The sequence below is a fragment of the Anabrus simplex genome, chromosome 3 (genome assembly GCF_040414725.1).
Source record: "Anabrus simplex isolate iqAnaSimp1 chromosome 3, ASM4041472v1, whole genome shotgun sequence".
In the NCBI taxonomy this organism is placed as follows: Eukaryota; Metazoa; Arthropoda; class Insecta; order Orthoptera; family Tettigoniidae; genus Anabrus; species Anabrus simplex.
The window spans coordinates 266,432,033-266,457,812 of NC_090267.1; the positions used below are offsets into that span (position 1 = coordinate 266,432,033).

The window sequence follows — 25,780 nt, forward strand, 5'->3', positions numbered from 1 at the left end:
AACATGTTCATTTTTAAGCACCCTTTAATGCAAGTCACAATTTAATGCGATTAGATTAGGATGACCATGCATTCTTTTATTCCTTAATACATCTTCTTTTATTGAACAAAGTTAACATCCGTGAGGATTTTTGCAAATGTGTGCTTTTTTTTTGTTTCTAGGAGTAAAATTGTATTTCAAACTGAGAGCATTGCCTTCTGTGATCAATACCTCCATAAGTCACTAGCCACAGCAAAGAAAAAGCATTCGGTCACAATTATAGAAACTGTAGACATGGAAAGTTATCTTCTTTAGATGATGTCCAGTGCAAGGGCAACCAGTCCAAATGTGACAGGGAGGTGTTTACAATTCTACAGCACCCAAGACACACAGTGGCATTTTCTTACTAATATGTGCCTTGAGGAAACTCCAGTCAATGTATTTAGCTTCATTACTATTTTCTGTTATGGTACCTAGAGTTGAGCTACAGAACAATAACGTGACTGCTTATTATTATTTCTTCTCTATCATCCTCACATTCCTTTAGTTGTAGAAAATTTTGCTTGTCAGTTTCATGTTATCCTTGGTGTACTGAAGTGTCTGCGAGATTACATTTCAGAAATTCTTGAATTAGATGAAATAATAGAAAATCATATCAATGCTACAGCTGATGATGAAGAGGGTGTATCAGTGCAACTACTTCCTGTGATCAAGATGCTCTTACAGCAATGCGAAAGATACGACTGTTGACCAGTACTTCTAATGATATGTTAATGAGTGTAATTTCACATTCAAATTGTATTAAAAATTTTGTTAAGTTATTCAATTTTTGGGTCTGTGTACAAGTTTAGACTAGGATTAATGAGTTTTTATCATAAGAATTAAGCGTAATAAGGGTATGTCATTAATAGGTCTAGTATTGTACACTAAAATATAAATCCTGTGTATCTTGGTATATAGTATGTACAGCATTTACAATAGTGTGTATGCAATATTTCAATGAAATTGCTAAAATTGTTGAACATGTTTTGTATCTGCTATAGGCCTATTGTACTTATTTGGTTGTCCTCCCACTTAGTACAGTCTCTTGAGGAGTATTTTACTGAGGTTTTACTATATCGTCAAATACCGTATTGTACTTTTCTATAAACCTCTGCATTGTGTCTGTTATGGTCACCCTGGATTAGAGACAATATCAGTTAAGGGGCTACTAATCACCTGATTGCACCATTGATTTTGTGAAGTTCACAGTCTCCTCTTCGGTCATGTTCTGGAGATAGATTGCCATCAACATAGCACCTGGAACATAGAGTAGGCTTACACAAGATACTGACAGTGACATTCACCACTTGCTTTTAAAAAGTATCACTGACACATCCATACCTATCTGACAATCCTGTGCTTTGCCATTGATCACCTGTTCAATGAACCAGTCAATCTCTTCCTTGGTCAGACTTTCACCATCTCTTTTCTTGGCAATGATGTTGGGGACCGTGAAGGTAGTCGACATCTTTCTGTAACCGACAAGATTACTCTTAGTAAGAAGTGTGCAACAGCCAGCAGCCATGAGATTGATAACTTTGATGTTAGAAATATGACATCATTGAGTCAACTAAACACTGCCATACCTATGTACGAACATAATATAATATCTATGCAGCAAAACCTGCCCAAACCGGAACGTGACCATTCTGGTATTGTTTTCCCTTAATGAAGGTTTCCAGTTTATAAAGGATTGTGTTTTAAAACAGTACTGTATTATACATAAGTTGGTATTTCTAGAAATTGAAATCTTTAGGGAGAAGTGTTTTGGTGCTATAATCTGCTGTCCTCCTAAAGTACCTTTTCTTACTAAATTAGGAAACCTTCTCCATGATCACATAAATTTTTAATCATTAAATTCAACCAAGACTGTGAATTACGAGTAAATTGGGTAGTTTTCAAAGGTAGAATACATAAGTTTAATGACTGAAGCATGTCACAAAGTTTTTGACTCTTCCTGGTATTTGGAAGAAGATTGTGATGAAACAACCCATTATAAACATGTGTTTGTAAGCACTTATATCTGACACTGAAAGTGTTCTGTGGCAACATATTTATGAATGAAATTAAATAAACGACAAAGTTGAGTTACTTAATTCTGTCATTCTAGGAATTTATGATAGGCAGGCTCCAACGCAAGTGATACGAGTAAAATATCAACAAGCTGATTGGTTAAGTGCAGAAATCAAGGACCTTATGTCTCAACATGATTGTGCTTTCAGATACATCAAAAAACACAAAATGAATGAGTCCTTCAAAGCGTACAAAATTCTAAAAAATAAAACTACTCATGCAATCAGAAATGCTGAAATATGCCATGCACACAATGTACAGATAACTCATCAAAATTGTGGCAGAACTTATGGAACCGAGGCATAACCAGAAAAGGCTGTAAGAGTAAAATTGACACAGCACAATCTCTAGACTCTCTGAATACAAGTTTCATTACTCCCCCATGAAGACAGACTGCAACACTAAAAATGCTATAATTTCCAACCAAAATACACAAGAGCCTAACTGTGAGGAATTTGTAATGAATACAGTTTCAATGAATCAAGTGAAATCAACATTGCACAAGTAAGAAAAAGAGTAAAAGCAAGGATGGTATCAGTTCTGAAAGGCTTGATCTAATCTTCGACAAAATTCTTCCCATAATAGCACACATGTACAATTACTTGTTAAAAACTCACACATTCCCATTGCAATGCAAGCGTGTAACTGTCCATCCCATTCCCAAAGTCCATACCCCTACCACATTCTTGGATTATCAACCTATTAATATAGTATATAAGTTCTCTCCAAAAGATTTTGAATAGATCGTTCATCCTCAAATGCTAGAATTTCTACTTAACCCTCAGCAAGCATTGTGAGGTCCTCCTGCATTTTTGTTTGTTTGCTCTGTGTCATTCCTTTCGAGCAATGACTTTAGCAGTCCCAGCACCTTCATGCTAATCAATTAGCTTCCAGCGATAACATCGGAATGTGCTCTGTTGTACTAACGTCATAACTTGAGCAGTCCCCTGGACCTCACAACACTGATTGTGTCAAATTTATATTCTGGTGTGACTTTGTTTATTGCTGTACAAAAGTCTTTTTGTAGTTATAACTATGGCTAAACCCAGACCATAAAAATTGTGTATTGGCAGTGCTTATTTTGAAAAAGATATGTTAGTAGTATTAGCTCTGTAGGGGAAAGTGCTAGACTATATTAGTATTCAGAGCACTGATAGGCTAAATTTCCATACACTCCTCTGGATACTGATTGGTTAGAGAATTTAGTTATAAGCATGTGATAGCCGATTACATTAGAGAAGGAAACAGGTGAAATTTTGACTACTTTGTCGCAAAAAAGAAACAATAACTAGTAAAAGGGCTTACCAACTAGAACAAATTAAATTTCTCTGGCTATAAACTGTGGCTTAGCCCACCATAGATCATAGAATATAGATGCCAGAGCCATCTGACCATCAGAAAAGAAAGTTTTAGAAGGTCTTAAAAGTTCTCAATCATTGTCGGAGATGGCGCACAATTTAAATAGCCAGGGAAGGTGTACCCTGGTAAAGCTCAGAAACATCAACATGGCCAATGGCACAGTGCAGTGGTTCAATTACTACCTCAGATAGAGGTATTAGAGAGTCATTCTGGGCAATAGTTATCTTCCTGATGTGAAGTAACCTGGAGTTTCTCAAGATTCTGTGCTGGACCATTATTACTTTCACTTTTTATTTCCAAGGCATTGACAACTCTAGTTACCATATCTATGCTGATGATCTGCAAATTAACAAACTCTCTGACCCATTTAACATTTCAGAAACCATGCTAGAATTAAATTCTGAACTGTCACCTCCTTGTAATTGGGCAATACAAAATGGGCTCAAAAACAACCCTGATAAGACCCAGATCATCATAACAGAACACCAAAAAGCTTTAACTGACATTTGAAGTGAGAACCTATCTGACATGTTAAATGGCACAAAAGTTGCACTGAGCAAAACAGTAAAAAATTTTGGGTGTTATGTTCGGCAAAGGATTCTCGTAGGCAGAGCGTGTGTGTTCGAGAGAGTATCGGTTCCTCCATCCGTTGCAAAGAACCATAAAATTCCTAGCTCTAGTAACAAAAATTAACTTTATCAACATTTTAATAATGCCACCATTTAACTAAATGGTTAGCATGTTGGCCTTTGATCCAAGGAATCCTGGGTTTGATTCCCGGCTGAGTCGGGGATTTTAACCTACATAGGTTAAATCCGATGGCTCGGGGTGTTGGGTGTATTTGCCGTCTTCAGCATTATGAGTCAACTCGAAAGACCTGCATCAGACCTGTCTGGAGGTCACATGCCATTATTATTATTATTATTATTATTATTATTATTATTATTATTATTATTATTATTATTATTATACTGTGATGTTGTGTAAAACGACCTTATCTTACAGTCAGCAAGTAAGGTTTAAAAAAGCACAAAATTCCTGCATTCGTTTCGTATTCAGTGTGAAACCACGTCAACGTATCTCTTCGTATCTGAACAAATTATCTTTACTAAACCTGCAAATGAGAATACTCTTAAGTTTGTTTGCACCTCAGTGCTTAGCAGCTAGGTTTACCAAGCTCTTGGAGATTCATCAGCTAAACACCCGCTTTCACACCAGGAATATCCTGACCTTTCCACACACCGCTACCAAACGCAAACGGTATGCTGTATCCTTCACGGTAGGTGCAGCGGACGAATTACGGAGCCTAACATTGGGTTCTTCTTTGAAATACCATTATAAGAAATATTTACTTCCAGTATCTGTTTAGTTGGGACTGTTACTGCTGTTAACATTATTATTATTATTATTATTATTATTATTATTATTATTATTATTATTATTATTATTATTATTATTATTATTATTATTATTTATGGGATAGTTTTTAATTATTTCCGACTTGCTCTAAATTGTATTAGTTTCATGTATTTGTAAATCTTGGTTTAGTGTAAGATGGTGGTGGTGGTGGTGGTGGTGGTGGTGGTTTTTGTTTTAAGAGGAAGTGCAGCTACGTGACCATCCTCTCTGAACAAAGTAAGCTAAAAAAAAGACAAAACTATTTATTCAACGGAGGAATTTCAAAAGGGTTTTTAAAATAAATAAAAAATGTTTGTGAAAATGAAAATGAAAAGGTCACAAACGCATCAAAAGAGAACGTAGGTTTCCTGAGTAACAGAACACTTGAAATGTACCCTTGATTAATCCGATAACCTTAGATGTTACTCCCCTTTAAACAACAAGCATCATCATTAGATTAATTCATTCTCACACATAAAGCGAATGACGAGATCAGCAATAGTTGTGTCATCGGCTGGTATGAGTTTGAATGTCTCCTTCAGGCCGAGGTTCCGTCTTAGGCCAGAGAGATCGGCACACACTGTGAGGATGTGAACCACGGTGAAGTCCTGGGAATACCTCCGATGAACAGAGGCATTCGTATTCACCTTGGATCCATGTAGTAGATCTAGCCGTATATTCGGGTCCTTGCTAGGGGTCTGCTCAAGACAATCACCGATAGCCTTAATTATGCCGAGCAAAGCAAAGCAACGCAAATAAATAAATAAATAAATAAATAAATAAATAAATAAATAAATAAATAAATAAATAAATAAATAAATAAATAAATAAATAAATAAACATTGTTGTCATTGACCGGGCAAAAGATACGAGTGTGGTGAGTGATTCCACTATAAGATTCGAGGAAAATGAACAGCAGCCTCAGTTAGTGTACGAGGAACAGAAGGCCATGTATGTAGCATTTTTAAAATGGTTTCTGACTGGCGCTAGACGGACAATCTCTAAGGAGACGCTGGACTTTTTAAGAATAAAAGAAATCCTGGATATCATCATCCAGGCCATAAGTGGACTATGTGCTGAAGAATTCGCTGGGGATTGTTAGACACAATCTGTACTCCCTGACCTGAAATACCATGCAGTGGACGTCCTTTTTTTCCTGTAAATCATAAAGAAATCCGCCTGATGGTTGACAATTGGGTCACCGGGAGAGTTGGCCGTGCGGTTAAGGGCGAGCAGCTGTGAGCCTGCATCCGGGAGACAGTGTTCGAACTCCACTGTTGGCAGCCCTGAAGATCGTTTTCCGTGGTTTTCCATTTTCACACTAGGCCACTGCCGCTTCCTTCCCACTTTCCTATTCCGTCGTCGCCATAAGACCTATCTGTGTTGGTGCGACGTAAAAAGAAAAAAAAAGAAAGAAAGAAAGAAAGAAAAGACGAATCATAACTCAAACTTCGTTTGCATCTAAACAACAGATAAAGTACCGTACTTAAATATTGTCCATATGAACTGATTAGAGGCGGGTATGAAATGGATTCATTTTTTACTATACTCGTATATAAGGTAAGTGACAAAAGTAGTTTACGGTAGTTTTATTCCCTGAATCAACTTACATGGTTGCTGTCTGTCCTAGTTTCTGAATCCTCTCATGTTTTTCAGAGTATACTGTCGCGACTTCTTCACAAGAGAACGTGCAATACCTCTTTCACGTCCTCATGTTTCTCAATCACAATTTCCCCTCGAGCGTAAGCATCTCTTGTTTAAAAAACATCTTTGTTGTGCCGCAAAAATACAGTACAAAACTGAATTAAGAAATCACTGTAGTTCACAGTTTTATTCAACTCGTACTCCACTAATTGCTTGCTTGTCAACACAAAAATTGAGTATGAACCGTAACTACCCTTCAATGAACTTTGCAAGAGGAGTGGGGAGGATTAACGGTACACTATTTACATCCCAGTAGGTCCAGGAACCTTTCATAATCCTCTGTAGCGCAAAAGAGAAACTACTCTTCCCAGAATGCTATGGAACCTTCGAGGATCCTTTGAAAAGACGGTCAACAAGAGTGGGATTAATGGTTCCTAGAAGCACAAGCACACCCAGACCCAGCCTTGCCTGCTATCATCATTGAGCATTATCAAATTTGAAAATTTAGTGCTGGGCGGAGTGGTTCAGACGCTGGCCTTCTGACCCCAACTTGGCAGGCTCGATCCTAGCTCAGTCCGGTAATATTCGACGGTGCTCAAGTACCTACGTCAGTTTCGTATCGGTAGATTTACTAGCACGTAAAAGAACTCCTGCGGGCCTAAATTCCGGCACCTCGGCGTCTCGGAAAACCGAAAAAGCAGTTAGTCGGACGTAAAGCCAATAATAATAATATTATTAAAAATTGACTAGCAGATGCGCTTAATTTGTTCTATTTTCATCACGTTACTTGCGCAAATGGTACCCAAGAATGGTCCCGTTTCCGCGTTAGGCTGTGTTTCGTTTTAAAATATTATTTAACATACGAAATTTCTCCGTTCCGAAATTTTTTCCCCGCTTTTACAGATTTCCAGTGTAGCCTATAAGAGGTCTGGATTTTTAGCAGGTTTTACTGTATAAATAAAATTATAATTTTGTCTGTTCGCTTCAAATTAGTGCCTCATACATCGCTTTTATACCTGCTGATGTCAATGTTTGTTTGTTTGTTACGGCAATACGGGATTTCTCAAAACTCGGAATTAAAGTATTAAATTGTGCATTAGGTGTACTTATTAGTATGTTACATAGTAACTGTACCGGGAGGTACACCTCAACCCCGCACATTTAAAAGAAGCGCCTCAAGGAACTCTATCAAACAAAACGTGAAACAGCAACTGCAGGAAGTTGGGACATAAATCAAAAGATGTCACTCATAGATAACAGAGTATTGTGTTATTTTAAAGTTTCCTAAACTGACTGGATTCATTTGTTTTGGTGTACAGCAAGTAGTCTGAACCTTTCTCCATAGATGTCCTTACAAAAAAAAAAAAAAAAACTGAGGTCATGCACTCTGGTGCAAGGTGGAGGAATTTGTGATTTAAAGAAGTTTTATGTTTGTAGGTTTTCGGAATTAAATCAACTTTCATTTATTTTGATATTTCAAGGTTTGCAACACTTCCTCCTCGTCCCGCCAGCTTTTGAATCTGGCCAATTAGAAAATTTTGTATTTATTTTTCAGCCTATCACAGGCTTCTTGTAACTTTTTATTCGGCCAATAAAAATGAGAGGGTGTGTCCGGATTTAGTCCAGAACCTTCTCGAAACCTCCCCTAGGGTATATAAGCTGCGGCTTTTTTCAAACTACCTTGTCTTATAGATCGCCGAATTTTCTGAGAGTGTGTGTGTGTTAAGACAGGAGGCGGGTTGCCTCATTCTTCGGCAGGCAGAACATCAGCCCAGGTAATGACCACCAGTTTTCTATCTCTGTAGCTATCTCCGCAAATTATCCGAGGGGAAGGTACTAATCTTTAACTATGTAACCACCGGTTTTTCTTTCGGCTACCGGTAATGTAAAATTTCATAAAGTCTTAAACTGTAAATCGGGGATAGAGAGTGCGTTACCCTCTCGAGTTCCTCTTCAATTTATTTTTAGGTGACTACGATTTTTTTAACTGTTTTCTTCTTGTAAAGCATTAATTAACCTTCTTTCTAGTCACCTCAGTAGCTTGAGATTAGCCTCTGCATCATCGGGTCACGAGCCCAATTAGGGTTTCATACTTGGTTTTCAAGAAGGCCCATTAGTATGGGTACTAGATACTCCTGTGTAAAGGTATTGTAAATTGTAGGTTGGGCCTAGAGAGGCCAGAGATTGTAAGGTTTTGTGTAATGTTGCCTTGAGTAGGCTGTAAGAAATCGGGAGCCAGTCTCTTTTGTTGAATTCGGAGAGCTTGTAAACTCTTTCTGGTTTTTGTGTGATACTAGTGGTGCGTTTGGAAGGCCGTAAATTTGTAACGGTTGGAGCAAAGTGCTCTGGAAATTTGTGTCTAATTACACGCTACATCGGCGTAATTGTAAACTTGTAAATTTGGAGCTTGAAGCCTAAAACTGTTAAATTCCCTATTCTGGGGTTTTCTAATCCTTGTATCAAAACGGTTATTGTACCTAACCTTTTTTTTTCTTCACCTAGTGAAGAAGCTTGTTAAGTTTGGAATTTTAAGAGAAATATAACCTTTATGTAAAGTTTTTAAATCATTTTTGATATCGTAGTTAGACCCATTCAAGCCCACACCTTCTTTCACCTCTCTCTGTGATCCACGAAACCCCGGTAACAGTAACATTTAGGGAGCCGAAACAGAAAATCTCAGGTATACCCATTAATATGAGCTGAATCGCAAAACTATACATAACATAGCTTAAATATTGCAAAATAAAATCTTCTGTTTTTTAATGCTTCATGCCTTTTTACCGTGCGAAGAACAATCGGCGATATTCGCGAACCGGGCGAGTTGGCCGTGCCGTTAGGGGCGCGCAGCCGGAAGTTTGCATTCGGGAGATAGTGGATTCGAACCCCATCGTCAGCAGCCTTGAAGATGGTTTCCGTGGTTTCCCATTTTCACACCAGGCAGATGCTGGGGCTGTACCTTAATTAAGACCACGACCGCTTTCTTTCCATTCTTAGCCCTTTCCTGTCCCATCGTCGCCATAAGACCTATCTGTGTCCCATCGTCGCCATAGGACCTATCTGTGTCGGTGCGTGGTGGTGGTGGTGATCATTGTTTTAAAAGGAAGCACAACTAGGCAACCATACTAATCAGAGTGAAAAAATAGAAGGGATCCGACACTTCGAAAAATGAAGGTGTCGTCTAGAGAAAGACAAGGGTCACGAAGGGCGTGAAAATGAAAGACTCCCTAGGCCTCGGTGTCTAATACCGTCGGCGTCGGTGCGACGATAAACCAATTGTAAGATATTCGCGAGTATTACATTATCACAAACTTGCAAAAATCTGCAGAAATAGTCAATTAGTTATTTAGTTCTATCTAAAAACTGTGGATAAGAAATACTGTATAACTTACAAGGGGGCATTCCCTACTCGTCACCACCGATTTCGCTCAAATTTATAGAACATGAAGGGTTTGGCTAGAAATGAAAGTACCTAAAGTGGGAACTCTAGATGGCCAAGCGTATAGAAAATAAAAATATAAATGTTGCCGCGGCTCTCGCATTGTATAAGCCACTTACGTTAGTACGGACGCCGAGCAGTTGTTGGCGTAGAGTTAAGAGCTTGGCCTGGTAATTCGATGGTCGTGGGTTCGACTCCCCGTCTGGAGACCTTTCTTTGTTCTCAATTTTTATATTATTCATGTATTTTAATTAATTTATTTATTTATTTATATGCAAAAGGCATATAGGACGTCATTTTTCTTAATGAGCGCACAATTGTAGAAAATTTGGAGTTGCGAACTTTCCCGACGTGTTCAAACAGAAATTGTTCTTTTCTCCATTATTGGCGATCTCCCCTCCTTGGGGAATGTGCCATAAACCTAGAATAATCGTTTCGCTGTAAGATTCGTTTTCAACTGACAAGTGAAGGTTGCTCCTGGCGGCTGTACACAAACAATAGATTCTTGGCGTAGGTAGAACAAAGTCTGACAATGAAATCCCAATATTTTACCTTTTCTATGCCTATTGCGTATAAATAAATAAATAAATAAAATAAAATATTCACCTCTTTGCTTAATTGGAAAATGAATAATATAAAAGTTGACAGACAAAAAAAAGCCTGCACACGGGAAGTCGAACCCACGACCATCGAATTACCAGTTCGAGCTCTTACCTCTACGCCAACAACTGCTCGACGTCCGTACTAACGTAAGTGGCTTATACGATACGAGAGCCGCGAGCCGCGGCAACATTTTATTTTTATTTTCTATACGCTTGGCCATCTGGAGTTCCCACTTCGGGTACTTTCATTTCTAGCCAAGCCCTTCATGTTCTATCAATTTGAGGGAAATCGGTGGTGACGACTAGGGAATGCCCCCTTGTTAGTTTTAATGACATTCAAGCAGTAGAATAGCTAGGCTCCCGGAGGCCGCGGTACAGAAGATCCAAATAGGACCCTTAACTGCGCTAGCCAAACGTGCATTCAGGAGTTCTACACCTAATTTATACGTAGTTGTTGCTTGAGTCATCAGTCCATAGACTGGTTTGATGCAGCTCTCCATGCCACTCTATCCTGTGCTAACCTTTTCATTTCTACGTAACTATTGCATCCTACATCTGCTCTAATCTGCTTCTCATATTCATACCTTGGCCTACCCCTACCGTTCTTACCACCTACACTTCCTTCAAAAACCAACTGAACAAGTCCTGGGTGTCTTAAGATGTGTCCTATCATTCTATCTCTTTTCGTCAAATTTAGCCAAATCGATCTCCTCTCACCAATTCGATTCAGTATCTCTTCATTCGTGATTCGATCTATCCGTCTCACCTTCAGCATTCTTCTGTAACACCACATTTCAAAAGCTTCTATTCTCTTTCTTTCTGAGCTAGTTATCGTCCATGTTTCACTTCCATACAATGCCACGCTCCACACGAAAGTCTTCAAAAACATCTTTCTAATTCCGATATCAATGTTTGAAGTGAGCAAATTTCTTTTCTTAAGAAAGCTCTTCCTTGCTTGTGCTAGTCTGCATTTTATGTCCTCCTTACTTCTACCATCGTTAGTTATTTTGCTACCCAAGTAACAATATTCATCTACTTCCTTTAAGACTTCATTTCCTAATCTAATATTTCCTACATCACCTGCCTTCGTTCGACTGCACTCCATTACTTTTGTTTTGGACTTATTTATTTTCATCTTGTACTCCTTACCCAAGACTTCATCCATACCATTCAGCAACTTCTCGAGATCTTCTGCAGTCTCAGATAAAATAATATCATCGGCAAATCTCAAGGTTTTGATTTCCTCTCCTTGGACTGTGATTCCCTTTCCAAATTTCTCTTTGGTTTCCTTTACTGCCTGTTCTATGTAAACACTGAAAAGGAGAGGGGACAAACTGCAGCCTTGCCTCACTCCTTTCTGGATTGCTGCTTCTTTTTCAAAGCCCTCGATTCTTATCACTGCAGACTGATTTTTATACAGATTGTAGATAATTCTTCGTTCTCGGTATCTGATCCCTATAATCTTCAGAATCATAAATAGCTTGGTCCAATCAACATTATCGAATGCCTTTTCTAGATCTACGAATGCCATGTACGTGGGCTTGCCCTTCTTGATTCGATCCTCTAAGATCAGACGTAAAGTCAGTATTGCTTCACGTGTGCCTACATTTCTTCTGAAGCCAAATTGATCTTCTCCCAACTCGGCTTCAACTTGTTTTTCCATTCTTCTGTAAATAATACGTGTTAAAATTTTGCAGGCATGAGATACTAAACTAATGGTGCGGTAGTTTTCACACCTGTCAGCACTGGCTTTCTTGGGAATAGGTATAACAACATTCTTCCGAAAATCGGATGGGACTTCTCCTGTCTCATACATCTTGCACACTAAATGAAATAACCTTTCTATGCTGGTTTCTCCTAAGGCAGTCAGTAATTCAGAGGGAATGTCATCAATTCCAGGTGTCTTGTTTCTGTTGAGGTCACTCACAGCTCTGTCAAACTCTGACCTCAAAATTGGGTCTCCCATTTCATCAGAATCAACAGTCTCTTCATGTTCCAGAACCAAATTATTTACATCTTTAGCTTGATACAACTGTTGGATATGCTCCTGCCATCTTTCTGCTTTGTATTCTTTCCCTAGAAGTGGCTTTCCATCTGAGCTCTTAATATTCATACACCTAGATTTCCTTTCTCCAAAGGTTTCCTTGATTTTCCTGTATGCAGCATCTACCTTACCCAGGACCATACAGCCTTCGACATCCTTGCACTTCTCCTTCAGCCATTCTTCCTTAGCTACCTTGCACTTTCTATCCACTTGATTTTTTAATCGTCTGTATTCTTTTCTGCCCTCTTCATTTCTAGCATTCTTGTATTTTCGTCGTTCATCAATCAGGTTTAGTATCTCCTGAGTTATCCACTGATTCTTATTTGATTTTTTCTTCCTTCCTAACATTTCTTCAGCAGCCCTACCGACTTCATTTTTCATGACTCTCCACTCTTCCTCTATTGTGTTTCCTTCAGCCTTTTCATTTAGTCCTTGTGCAACATGTTCCTTGAAACAATCCCTCACACTCTTTTCTTTCAACTTGTCTAGATCCCATCTTTTTGCATTCGTTCCTTTCTTCAATTTCTTCAACTTCAGATGGCATTTCATGACCAACAAGTTATGGTCAGAGTCCACATCTGCTCCTGGGAAAGTTTTGCAATCCAACACCTGGTTTCTGAATCTCTGCCTAATCATAATGAAGTCTATTTGATACCTTCCAGTGTCTCCAGGTCTCATCCACGTATACAGCCGTCGTTTGTGGTGTTTGAACCAAGTATTGGCAAGGACTAAATTATGATCAGTGCAGAATTCAACCAGCCGACTTCCTCTTTCGTTCCTTTGTCCCAATCCAAATTCTCCTACTGTATTGCCTTCTCTTCCTTGGCCTACCACTGCATTCCAGTCTCCCATCACAATTAGATTCTCGTCACCTTTTACATATTGTATTAAATCTTCTATCTCCTCATATATTCTTTCGATTTCTTCATCATCCGCTGAACTAGTAGGCATATAGACCTGCACTATTGTGGTGGGCATTGGTTTGGTGTCTATCTTGATGACAATAATTCTTTCACTATGCTGGCCGTAGTAGCTTACCCGCTGCCCTATTTTCTTATTCATTATTAAACCAACTCCTGCATTTCCCCTGTTTGATTTTGTGTTGATAATTCGGTAGTCGCCTGACCAAAAATCTTGTTCTTCCTGCCAACGTACTTCACTTATACCAACTACATCTAACTTTAGCCTATCCATCTCCCTTTTCAGGTTCTCTAACCTACCACAACGATTCAAACTTCTAACATTCCACGCTCCGACTCGTAGAATGTCAGTATCCATCTTCCTGATGATCGCCCCCTCTCGTGTAGTCCCCACCCGGAGATTCGAATGGGGGACTAGTTTACCTCCGGAATATTTTACCCGGGAGGAAGCCATCATCAGTACATCATTCATACAGAGAGAGCTGCATGTCCTCGGGAGGTAGTTACGGCTGTAGTTTCCCGTTGCTTTCAGCCGTGTAGCAGTATCAACACAGCTAAGCCATGTTGAGTATTATTACAAGGCCGTATCAGTCAATCATCTAGACTGTCGCCCGAGCAACTATCGAAAGGCTGCTACCCCACTTTCGATGAACCATTCGTTAGTCTGGTCTCTCAACAGATACCCATCCGATATGGTTGCACCTGCGGCTCGGCTATCTGCATCATTGGGACACGCAAGCCTCCCCACCGCGGCAAGGTCACATACGTATACGCATTATATTATATTTAACCATACATAAACGATTATGCACAATTATGCATACGTAATACTTGGTTTTACAAATTTGTAAAATAATAGTACCGGTACTGTATCAAATAATGAGATGTTAATTGTTTGATTTCGTTTTTTAATTGTCTAAACTGTTAGGCACTCATTTATCGTTACAATGAGATCAACAGGATCAGAACAGGTGTTACTTAAGGTCTTACCAAACTAAAATAGAATAATAGGCTTTTCAAAATTGGATAAATTATTGAATTCGAAGGTCATTTTTGATCCGTTTTAATTTAGAATTTTAAGAGGAAGTACAACTGGGAAAGAAACGTCTATTTTACCAAGCAAAGGGAAAATAACGGAAGGGCCCTGACACTTCGAGAAATGAAGATAAGGAAATGATAAAGTGAGCCAGTCTTCTTGTTCTCACTGGACTGTAAGTGTAAAAGAAATCTCGCCAATTCCTAAGCAATGTTCATCAAAATCAGGACAGAGAAGGGCCACAAGAAAGCAGCACTCCGAGATCATAACTTCGACTCCAATGAAAGCCCACTTTCAAGACATCGTCAAGAAGAAAGCCGTTAAGAACGCAGTCATACAAGAAAGGAAGAAGAGGAAAATGTCCAGCAAAACTTCAAAGCATACGAAGAAGACATGCAGTAGAGGTCTTACCTTTGAATCATCATCGTCTTCAGATGAGGAGATAGATGAAAAATAATTGTGTGATGACCACGAAGATGATGGCATTGACCCTGTGTGTGGTGATAATATTAATGTTTGTGTTATTCGTGAAGAATTTGGAAAAAATAATGAATTCTGTTTCCAATGCACCGTATGTTCCAGATGGGCTTATTCAGAATGTGGTGGCAGGGAAACAGCTGAAAATTATGTGTGTGACTTTTGTTTCTGTGCCTAGGGTAAGTCTGTAGTGGCACTAAAATGACAGAATGCTATATAACCTACCGGTATGTGACTTTAATCTATGTTCTTAGTGTAGGCCTGAAAGCAAATGATAAATCAGAAATTTACAAATTCTAATAAATATTATGTCTTGTTTGCAAGTAATGTGCATATTTGAACTAGGTGGCGACATTACCCCAACTAGCGAGGTACCGTTAATTCCGCCATTTACAGGAGTTTGAATATATTGCATTTACTCCTGCAAAAGTTCATTTCCTAAACTTTGAAAGGTGAGTAGCCACCACTAAGTCCTCAACTATGAAGTATAATTGTGTACTAATAGTCAGTCATTACTATGTCGTAAGCTATGGCTATTTTCCCTTAAGGTGGCGCCATTCCCCCATCCTCCCCTAATCCTGTATTCTTCGTAATAGTTACATTTTCGGTTAAAATTTTCGTCCTCCATACGTTTCTCCTGTTCTCATTCGAAAGAAATGAGAATATTGGTGTACAGTGTGTATAGTAACTTGTATTGTTGGATATTCGTCGCGATGAGCAGAACTTATTGGCATTGAGGCAATTGATTTATTTAAATTAACATTACATTTCCACAAAAATGTGCTATATGGTAACGATGCAATTAATAAATCGCACGAGAAGCATTACATTCCTTGAATTTACATTACTCACCACATGAAAATAACATACCTAACCTAAACTATGAGGTCTCATTATCTCAGTAAGAACTTCTTATGTAAATCCTGATGTGAAAAATTTAGAGAACAAGCATGTAACATACTTAAAAATAAAGGGCTGTCTTTCAACAGCCACAACTATCCAATGAACTCTCAATTGCTATGTATTACATTCATAAGTACCAACAATTAACAACATTCATTCAGACCGCCCTAATCGATCAGATGATGAGCTTGGCGCGCTTCCTACGGTACGGCATGTATTTACATGTGTGAAAGTTTATCTCCAAAATAAAATGCGATAGATACGTATTAAATCAAAATAAACCTGCAATCCTTGTGATATAAATTACCTACCCTTATATCGTATACACAAGACAATAAATCAGGTACAGTAAGTGAAGTGAGACATATATATATATATCGGTGTCATTAGTGAAGCTGATGTGAAAGAACATGTAATCACCTTTTATTAGGTTTTATTAAACTTAAGACGACCAACTGGTGCATAAACAAATTCAGTGGCAACAGTAACACCTGACTAGAAAGTGTCAGAGAAAATATACAAATAAGGCAACTTTAAAGCTGGATTAAGACATGTCAAAGAGATCACACAAATAAATTATCCTTAATTGTCCTTAAGGTGGGCGGGACAGCGACGGATTCTTGTGCTCCGTCTCGGTAGCTGGTCAGGAGTGGGAGACGTGGTTGGACCCCTTTCTTCTAACCTTAATGATTCAGGAGATTCCGTCTCGCATGGAGCTGGATCTGAGGATCCGGGTGAGGAGTCAGGGGTCTGGTAATGTTCTGGGCTTCCATGGGAACGTTGTCCATCTATTACTCCTCCGGCATCTTCTTCTCCCCTTTCTTCAGAAATGCCTATTGAAGTAGGCAATGGTGCCAGGTCTCTAGTCGAAACAGTAGGTTCCCTTCCATCTTGGTGTTGTATATGAGCATACTCGGGATTTGCTTCAAGACGAGTAACTTCTTCCACGAGTGGTCCGTACTTAGATTGCCTGACATGCTTCCTTAGGAGTATTGGACCTGGAGTCAGAAGCCACGAGGGGATTGAGTGTCCATAACTGGATTTTCTCTGGTGCTTAAACATCCGCTCGTGGGGAGTTTCATTGGTAGTAGTACACAGCAGTGATCTGACGGCATGGAGGGCATCATGTACAACTTCTTCCCACTGTTGGATATGCATTCCCCTTGATTTCAAAGCTAGTTCTATAGTTTTCCACACAACTCCAACATATTTTTCTGCTTGGCCATTACCTCTTGGATTGTATGGAGTCGTTCTGCTTGTCGCCACACCAACAGCCGTGAAGAATGTCTTCAATTCCTGGGACATGAATGCTGAGCCTCGATCGGAATGAACATATGAAGGCAATCCAAATATGGAGAAAACTTGCTTAAGTTTAGAAATGACAGTGGACGACGTGACATCTGAGCAAGGAAAGGCGAAGGGGAATCTGGAATATTCATCAACTAATATGAGGAGATAACGGTTTCTAGATTTGGATGGTAGAGGTCCCTTAAAGTCTATGTTGATGCGCTCAAAGGGACGGGTAGCTTTGACGAGATTACCTTCATGCCTGATGAATCTAGGTTTCAATTCAGCACAAATTTTACGAGTTGATATGACCTTCTTTACATCTTCTAGCGAATAAGGCAAGTTCTTCGACTTAATAAAGTGATTAAGCCGTGTTATACCAGGGTGACATAAAGCTTCATGGAGGATTTTCAGTTTAGGTCCGCAACACTCAATAGCCAAACAGACTCTGGAGAAGGCATCTGCAGCTTCGTTATGTTGTCCTGGTCTGTAAACTATTTCATAATCAAAACACGAGAGTTCAAGTCTCCAGCGCAATATCTTCTCATTCTTCACCTTACCAAGATGTCTAGTATCAAACATAAAGGCTACTGACTTCTGGTCAGTGATGAGTCGAAAATGTCTTCCTAGCAGGAAATGTCTCCATTTTTTCACGGATTCAATGATAGCCTGCGCTTCTTTCTCCACGGATGAATGTCGTTGTTGAGATCGGTTTAGTGTGCGAGAGAAGAACGCAATGGGGCGTCCATTTTGTGTTAGTGTTGCTCCAATGGTGTGTTCTGAAGCATCAGTCTCTACAGTGAACATAGCTTTATCATCTATAGCTGATACTAGTGCATTTTTCACATCATCTTTCAGCGCTTTGAATGCTTCAATAGCTTTGTCATTTAATGGAAAACTACCACTTGAAAGGTTATGTATTTTCTGGGAGAATCTTGGGATGAAGTTGGCGAAATGAGCGAACATGCCCATCGCTCTTCGAAGAGAAGCAGTGTCAGTTGGTAATGGGAGCTCTTGTAAAGGTGTCAGTCGGTCGGGATCTGGGCGAATTTCATGATTCGAGATGATATAACCCAGTAGCTTTATTGTTTTGACCGAATAAACGCTCTTCTTCTCGTTGATCGTGAATTCATACTTTTGCACGGCTTTCAGAAACTTCTTCAAACTGAAGTCGTGTTCTTCCTTGGTCTTGCCACCCACAATGATATCGTCTAGGTAAGTCTTTCATTTTTGATGATCGTATCTATTGTTCTCTGGAAACAAGGTACCCCATTTGTGGGGCCAAATGGAATCCGTTTGTACTGCCAAAGTTTACCGCATGCCTCGAATGCTGTGTAAGGGCGATCCTCCTCACAGATGGGGATCTGGTGATAGGCGTTTTTCAAATCAACTGAACTGAACACTTCATAATTTGCAACCTTATTGACTATATCCTCGATACGTGGGAGTGGGTAAGCATCTAGCTCGGTATACTGATTTATTGTTCGTGAATAGTCAACTACCATACGGCGTTTGTGCTTTTCTGAGTGGGTAACAAGAACCTGAGCACGCCATGGAGAAAAGCTTTCTTCTATAACATCCTCATTCAAAAGTCGCTGAACTTCTTGTTCAATGAATTTGGTATCAGTTGCTGTTTGGCGTCGGGACTTTATGGCGATTGGCTTGCAACCTGGAGGTATATTTCGGAAAAGTCGAACAGGTTCGACCTTCGCGACTGTTAATCCGCAGATACTCAGAGATTCTCTGTGACCCCCAAACTTAATCTCTACAGATGAATGACGGCCAAGTATATCATGTCCTAAAATGACGTCAGAGCAAAGGTCTGCCAAAATGTTAAGTTCAACATCTTTGTAAATGTGGTCTTCAATTTTTATATCTACAGAACAGGCTCCTTTCACTAGAGAGCTAAGCGACGTTGAAGCCATAGTAACAGTGAGGCCGCTAGCAGAAATAGGTACTTTGAGCTTTTGGACCAGCTTCTCGGAAATAAAACTTGTTGAACTGCCCGTATCAACTAGAGCGTTGGTCTTCATTCCATTCAAACGGATGGGTATTATAGCTTTAGATAAACAACCCAGTGGAGAAATAGAAGCTAAAAGTATGGTATGACAATGGCAAGATTTGTTGGAGCTTGAAGATTTTGAGCTCTTACACACCTTTGCGTAGTGGCCGATTTTTGAGCAGGCACGGCAAATGGCCTCCCTTGCTGGACAAGAGTTTCTATTGTGATAATTAAGTCCACAGAAGTAGCATTTCTTTGTTGTTGCGGCGACAACCTCACCTGATATTTCACTACCCGCCGAGCTACATTCACGTCTTTCGCCGATTGAGTGAGATGAACTAGAGAAACGATGCTCCTGGACAGTATTGACTAAAGAAGGTCCTTGGTACTGAATAGATTGTTCCAGTGCCGACTCTAAAGCCTTTGCTTTCATCGAAGCCTGCTGGAGAGTAAGATTAGGATTCTCCAATAACCTCTGACGAATGCTTGAGTCGAGAAGGCCGGCAATGAAAGCATCGCGAATACAATCGTCTCTGTTCACTTCTGCCGTCACAGCTTTAAAATTACAATCCTTGCTCAGAAGCTTTAAAGATTGTATATATATCGATACAGTTTCGCCAGATAGCTGCTTCCTAGTTGCCAATTTGTGTCGGGCAAATATCTCGTTCACTGGCTTGGAAAAAATACTAACCAGGATACTAATGGCGTCATTATAAGTTTTGGCTTCATTGATATATTCGTAAACGGTAGGTGAAACATGGTTGATCAATATGCGTAATTTGTCAGCGTCACTTACTTGATACGCCAAAATGAAGTTCTTGAACGTGTTGTACCAATGTTTCCATTCTTGTTGAGCGTTACTGGATTCTGGGTCAATGCTTAAACGTTCCGGACGAAGTAATTTTTCCATTATCTTGCTTTCTTCTTAAGTTTAATAAATTGATGTGAAATAACATGTAATCACCTTTTATAAGGTTTTATTAAACTTAAGACGACCAACTGGTGCATATACAAATTCAGTGGCAACAGTACCATCTGACTAGAAAGTGTCAGAGAAAATATACAAATAAGGCAACTTTAAAGCTGGATTAAGACATGTCAAAGAGATCACACAAATAAATTATATCAGAAGCCAAAGCTATTTGGTGAATCATCAGTGAAGCGCTAGTATATACTTTTTTCGGAAGGGAATACAATGTTTCTGGGATCCCCCCCACTGGCAGGGGAGAGAATGCAACGCCACTATTGCCACATGATTATTTTTACCCCCGTACCTTCTACATCGAAAGATAAAACTCCGAATACCTATTGTAACCTTAAACTAACGACTACCAGCCGTATCCATATCCATATCATGAATCCTGAAACCTTTGGGTTATTTTATTATTAATACAACTTCCCCCATGAGGAGGCTGCCATAAGGACAAAGTTTATCAACTACACAGTATTTTGTCTTCTAAGTTTGCTAGTATGCCAGGTAGAAATACCCATCACAAGGCTCAGGGATAAGTTTGGAACGAATTTGGAAATGTGGCATGATGTTTGGTTCTTCAAATGTTATATACAGTAGATGGTTGCGGAGTATGGTTACTGAACCTCGTACTGCGGCGATAGCGATGTCGTGAAGTCGTGTCCAGTTGAGACCGAGAGAATCCCATACCTGTACAAGAAATTTAGGGATTGTGCCTCGAGCTCCGATCGTGAGTCCATGGACGGAAATATTGTCTAGGTGATATAAGTCTTTATAGTAGTTCACGGTTAGCTGGTAAATCGACTTCTTCTCGACGTCCACCTCTTCGGCCTGGCCAACGTGCGACTCGAAGCGTATTGTGAAATCTAAGATTAGTCCTTGCTTGCTAGCTGGTTGAAAGGCTATCATGTCAATACGCCTGTTACTCCCGCCGGTAGCTAGGCCAGAAACCTCTTCGTGCACCGTGAAACCGTGATCCCTCAGCGAGGTCGCGATCATGTGTCGAATTGTATGATGGCGGGAATTTCTCAATACCTCCCTGTGAGGACAGGCACCCAGGACATGGGCAAGAGTTTCATGCTCTCTGTGGCAACGCCGACAGATGGTGTTGTCCTGGGACCCTCCCGCACGGAGCGAACGACGCACACATTAGCTGTCTCTTGATGGCCTCTTTCCATTCCGCACAGGATAAGCCTCGATGATCTCTTATCCATTTGTTCCATGGCGTGTATTCCTGGAAGAGCCCAACGCCCCTTCCTTCGTGCGGCAGCTTCGTCCATGACTGAACTTCTCTGTCTCGTAGTATCTGTCGGACCTTCCTTACATTGGGAAGCTCCACATATCCTTCACACTATACTACTGCTAAAACCCTACCACGGCTACAAATATTCCTACAATAGTTGTTACAAATAAGTTTAAAAACCCTCCTACAGTCCCATAATGGCTGAGGTTCAACATAAAAAATCTAATGGGGCTAAATCAACATTCCCTTTCAGGATTAGAAGGACGATGCAGAAAAATCTGCGAAGAAATGCGCCGATTAAGGTTAGCAACGCGTTCCAGATACTCGTTGGGAACAACCAACTGAGCGGTTATAATACGCAATCGGCTTCAACTAGGAATGAACCCAGTGTGCAAGCCAGCACTCCCGCTACAAGTGAACCCGTGAGCCGTGACTGTGGCTACCACATCACGTCATGGGGAACCCGAACAGTCCCCAGTGAGGTCTTTCAAATTGGAAGTTAAGAAAATACTTTGAAACCTTTGCAGCTTCCCACTGGACCCATCAGCTGCCCCATATGAGACCTTTGAAAGTCATCATGCCTAATTTAGGCCTAACTGAAACTGTCGACATTGACATCAAAATAGAATTGAGCTAGGGTACACGCCCATAGATGTACACCAGTTCACTAAGAAGGACAATACTAATAAGACTATCATCATGTTCTCCGTTTTTCCCCCCTCACTCTTCCAAAGGATGAATTTTCAGAAACAATATACAACGTGCGGTACACCTGCGGCTGTAAGGTAAAAATAGAAGAATTTAAGAGAGGTAATACCCTGTACAATGCTTTAAATGCCAGAGGCTGGGCCACTCATCTAATTACTGCTATTTGTCATTAAGGTATGCAAAGTGCGGCTCTTCACACGCCCATAATCAATGTCCCTTAAAGCCAGAAGATAAAGTACATTGCTTGAACTGTGGTGTAGAACATCCAGCTTCCTGGGAAGGGTGCCAATTATTGATTAAACAGCAAGAGGCTAGAGCACAAAATTACCCCGACAAAAGGCGAGTGAACATACAGCCAGCAAGACAAATTAACGGTAACTTCACCTTCGCCAATGCTGCGGGAGGTAATGCCCCTCCTACCTCTGCTGATCTAGGAAGCAATACTAATGACCTCTCTGGTATAGGAGAAATGTTATCCCTACTCCGGGAAATTAACCTCCCCAGGTTACTTTCCATTTTACGAGATACAACTAATAAGCCAAGGCAGTGTACTGATATATTCAGTAAAGTCGAGGTACTGATGAACCCCCTTATGAGCTGCTATGGCTCATATTAGGTGACTGCCTGACTATCGACTCACTATATGTGCTTATAATTGTGAAGGTGTCACGGGACAGAAACTCGAGCTCGAGGCTTCTGTCCCTGATAACGATATCGACATACTATTGTTGTCGGAAACTTTTCTTAAAGTGGGGGTGGTCCTCTATGTAACTCTAATCAGAGAGAGAAATGGAAGTGATCCGACATTTCGAAAAATGAAGGTATCGGCCAAAGAAAGACAAAGGCCACGAAGGGCGTGAAAATGAAAGATTCCCTAGGCTTCGAGTGCTCTAATACAGTCGGGGTCGGAAAAGAACAAAAGATGAAAGTGAGGAGTCTGGAACAAATAAGTGGAAGCAATGCCAGGACTCAGCTAAGGACCCCGTGGTCGTCAACCCACGCTACCAAGAGTCCCTGGGGCCCCATTTAGTCGCCTCTTACGACAGGCAGGGGAACCGTGGGTTTTATTCGATCGCCCCCACCCACAGGGGGTCGTTTCTTAAACCACACATGAATTTTAAATTACGTAATATGACGATGCACCGACTTGACCGACAGACGAAAGAAGAGGGAGTGGGCTTATGTACGAGTATTAAATCGAAGATATTACATTATGTGCTACCTCCTACTCCTGATATGACTATAGAATATATCGGTTTAGAGATTGTAAACAACAAACGGAGGTCATCTCGCCTGCCATCTACTATGCTTCAGGACGGGAAAGAACTACAGGATAAGAGAAGCATCTTGGACAGTTTTGCAGATACCTTTGAAAAGTATCACTCACCTGCCGCACAGTGTAATCTATCCACTTCGTCCGTGTGTGATATAGGCCTAACTTCAATAGTGACCTCTCCAGCAGAGGTATCTTCAATTCTTGCTTCTTTGGATACCTCCAAATCATGCGGTCCAGATGACGTACCCGCAATAGTATTGAAAGAATGTCATCTGAGCTAGGTAGGCCACTTAGCATCATAATAAATATGTCATTCTCGTCATTCCGTGTGAGTGGAAGAAAGGTTACGTCATACCAGTGTTCAAGAAAGGAGACAAAATGGTGTTTGATAACTATAGACCTGTTGTGTTATTGTCCCTAATTTCAAAGCTGGCAGAGAAGATCGTGTATAAGAGATTGTACAGTTCAGTTTCACAGTATATTAATATAGCGCAGCACGGTTTTGTACAGAAACGCTCTACCGTGTCCAATATGACGGTGTATATCAATTTCATTTCAGAATCTCTCGATAGGAGGCAACAAGTGGATGTTGTTTATACGGACTTCTCCAAAGCCTTTGATTCAGTTCAACATGTTGCTCTACTCACCAAATTTTCAGCATATGGGATAGGAGGAAGCGCTTTGGAGTGGATTAGAAGCTATCTCACTATAGAGTTTGCGTAGTAAAAGCTGATGGTATTATGTCAAAGCCGTACCACCCTACTTCAGGTGTCCCCCAAGGATCTTTACTGGGCCCTCTTTTCTTTGTCATATTCATAAATGATATAACATCAGTTATACAACACAGTAATTGCCTTCTCTATGCTGACGATCTAAAGATCTTTAAGGTAGTCAATAGTGAGTTGGACTGTAGGTTGTTACAGTCTGACTTAAACCTACTAAGTAACTGGTGTAAAAAGTGGCTGCTTGGTTTGAATGTTTCAAAATGCAACGCAGTTACATTGTCACGCAAGTTGGAACCAGTAAATTGCCCTTACCATTTATGCAATTTCCAAATAACTCGTGTGAATGAAATAAATGATCTTGGATGTGACACTTTCAAACTGCTACGGTCTTTCCTTCGAGAAACATTTAGACAAGATTTCTAGGAAAGGTTTTAAATTACTTGGCTTTCTGAAAAGAAGTTGTGCCGAATTTTTTCTCCTAGAACTCTAATAACTTTGTTTTGCACTCTAATCAGGCCATCGTTAGAATACTGTTGCGAGGTGTGGCTGCCTTCTCAGCAGTATTTAATACAAAACTTGGAAATAGTCCAAATAAGGTTCATGAAATGGATCAGCTCCAAGGGTTTGGGTATTTCTCTCTCTTCGTCCGATTACGAGTCTTTTTGTGAGACTGTGAGCATGAGGACATTGCACTCACGCCGCAGATGTGCCAATGCCCTCTCTCTTTATAAGTATCTGACGAATAAAGTGGATTGCTCAACATTACTGGAGCTGATTCCATTACATGTTCCTCGTCGTAATACTAGGCAAAGGTATGTTTTTCATCTGCCTAAAGTGAGAACTGTGGCTCGGGCTAACTCATGGCTTGTGAGGGCACTAACATCACTGAATGAGGTGGGTGAATCAGTGAACCTTTTTCACTCACCCCCGTCTAAAATCAGACATGCCCTATTGATCTCATGAATGTAAGGCCCTATCTGTAAGGTATGTAAATATGTAAAAGATACTACATGCAGTTTAATAATGTCAATTATCTAAGGAGATTTATTTATTTATTTATTTATTTATTTATTTATTTATTTATTTATTTATTTATTTATTTATTTATTTATTTATTTATTTATTTATTTATTTATTTATTTATTTAAGGTTTTGTAAATATGCATATAAAAAGGTCTCTAGATTTAGTTAGAACTTGGTTATTATTTTAGGAAATTAGTGTTATTTACTTAAGGTGTATTTGTTGTATATTATGTTTTATTGAATCATCTTTAATTGGGAAAATAACTTGTTGATGATAAATAAATCTATTCTATTCTATTCTATACTATCCCATGACATTTGCTAAGTCAGTATACAATAGTTTTCCAAGTTATAACTGGTTTCCATACTGAGACATATTTACCACTAGCACTATCAATTAGTTACTATACGTGTTAATAATTTTATAGAGTATCTGGTAAATAATAATAATAATAATAATAATAATAATAATAATAATAATAATAATAATAATATCCGCCTCTGTGGTCTAGTGGTTAGCGTGATTAGCTGCCACCCCCGGTGGCCCGGATTCGATTCCCGGCTTTGCCACAATATTTGAAAATTGGTACGAGTGCTGGAACGAGGTTCACTCAGCCTCGGGAGGTCAACTGA

General features: G+C 39.8%; 1 protein-coding gene across 2 annotated transcripts in view; it reads right to left on the reverse strand.

The window, feature by feature from the left end:
- LOC136866228 (thymidine phosphorylase) overlaps positions 1–25,780 on the reverse strand; it is a 170,251-nt gene that overhangs the window by 49,752 nt on the left and 94,719 nt on the right. For both annotated transcript variants that reach the window (XM_067143013.2, XM_067143014.2), the window contains exons 2-3: positions 1,363–1,493; positions 1,198–1,278 (exon numbers count right to left, since the gene is read on the reverse strand). In XM_067143013.2, coding sequence (XP_066999114.2) covers positions 1,198–1,278; positions 1,363–1,489 — 208 coding nt within the window. In that variant the 5' untranslated portion in view covers positions 1,490–1,493. The remainder of the gene's footprint in view (positions 1–1,197; positions 1,279–1,362; positions 1,494–25,780) is intronic.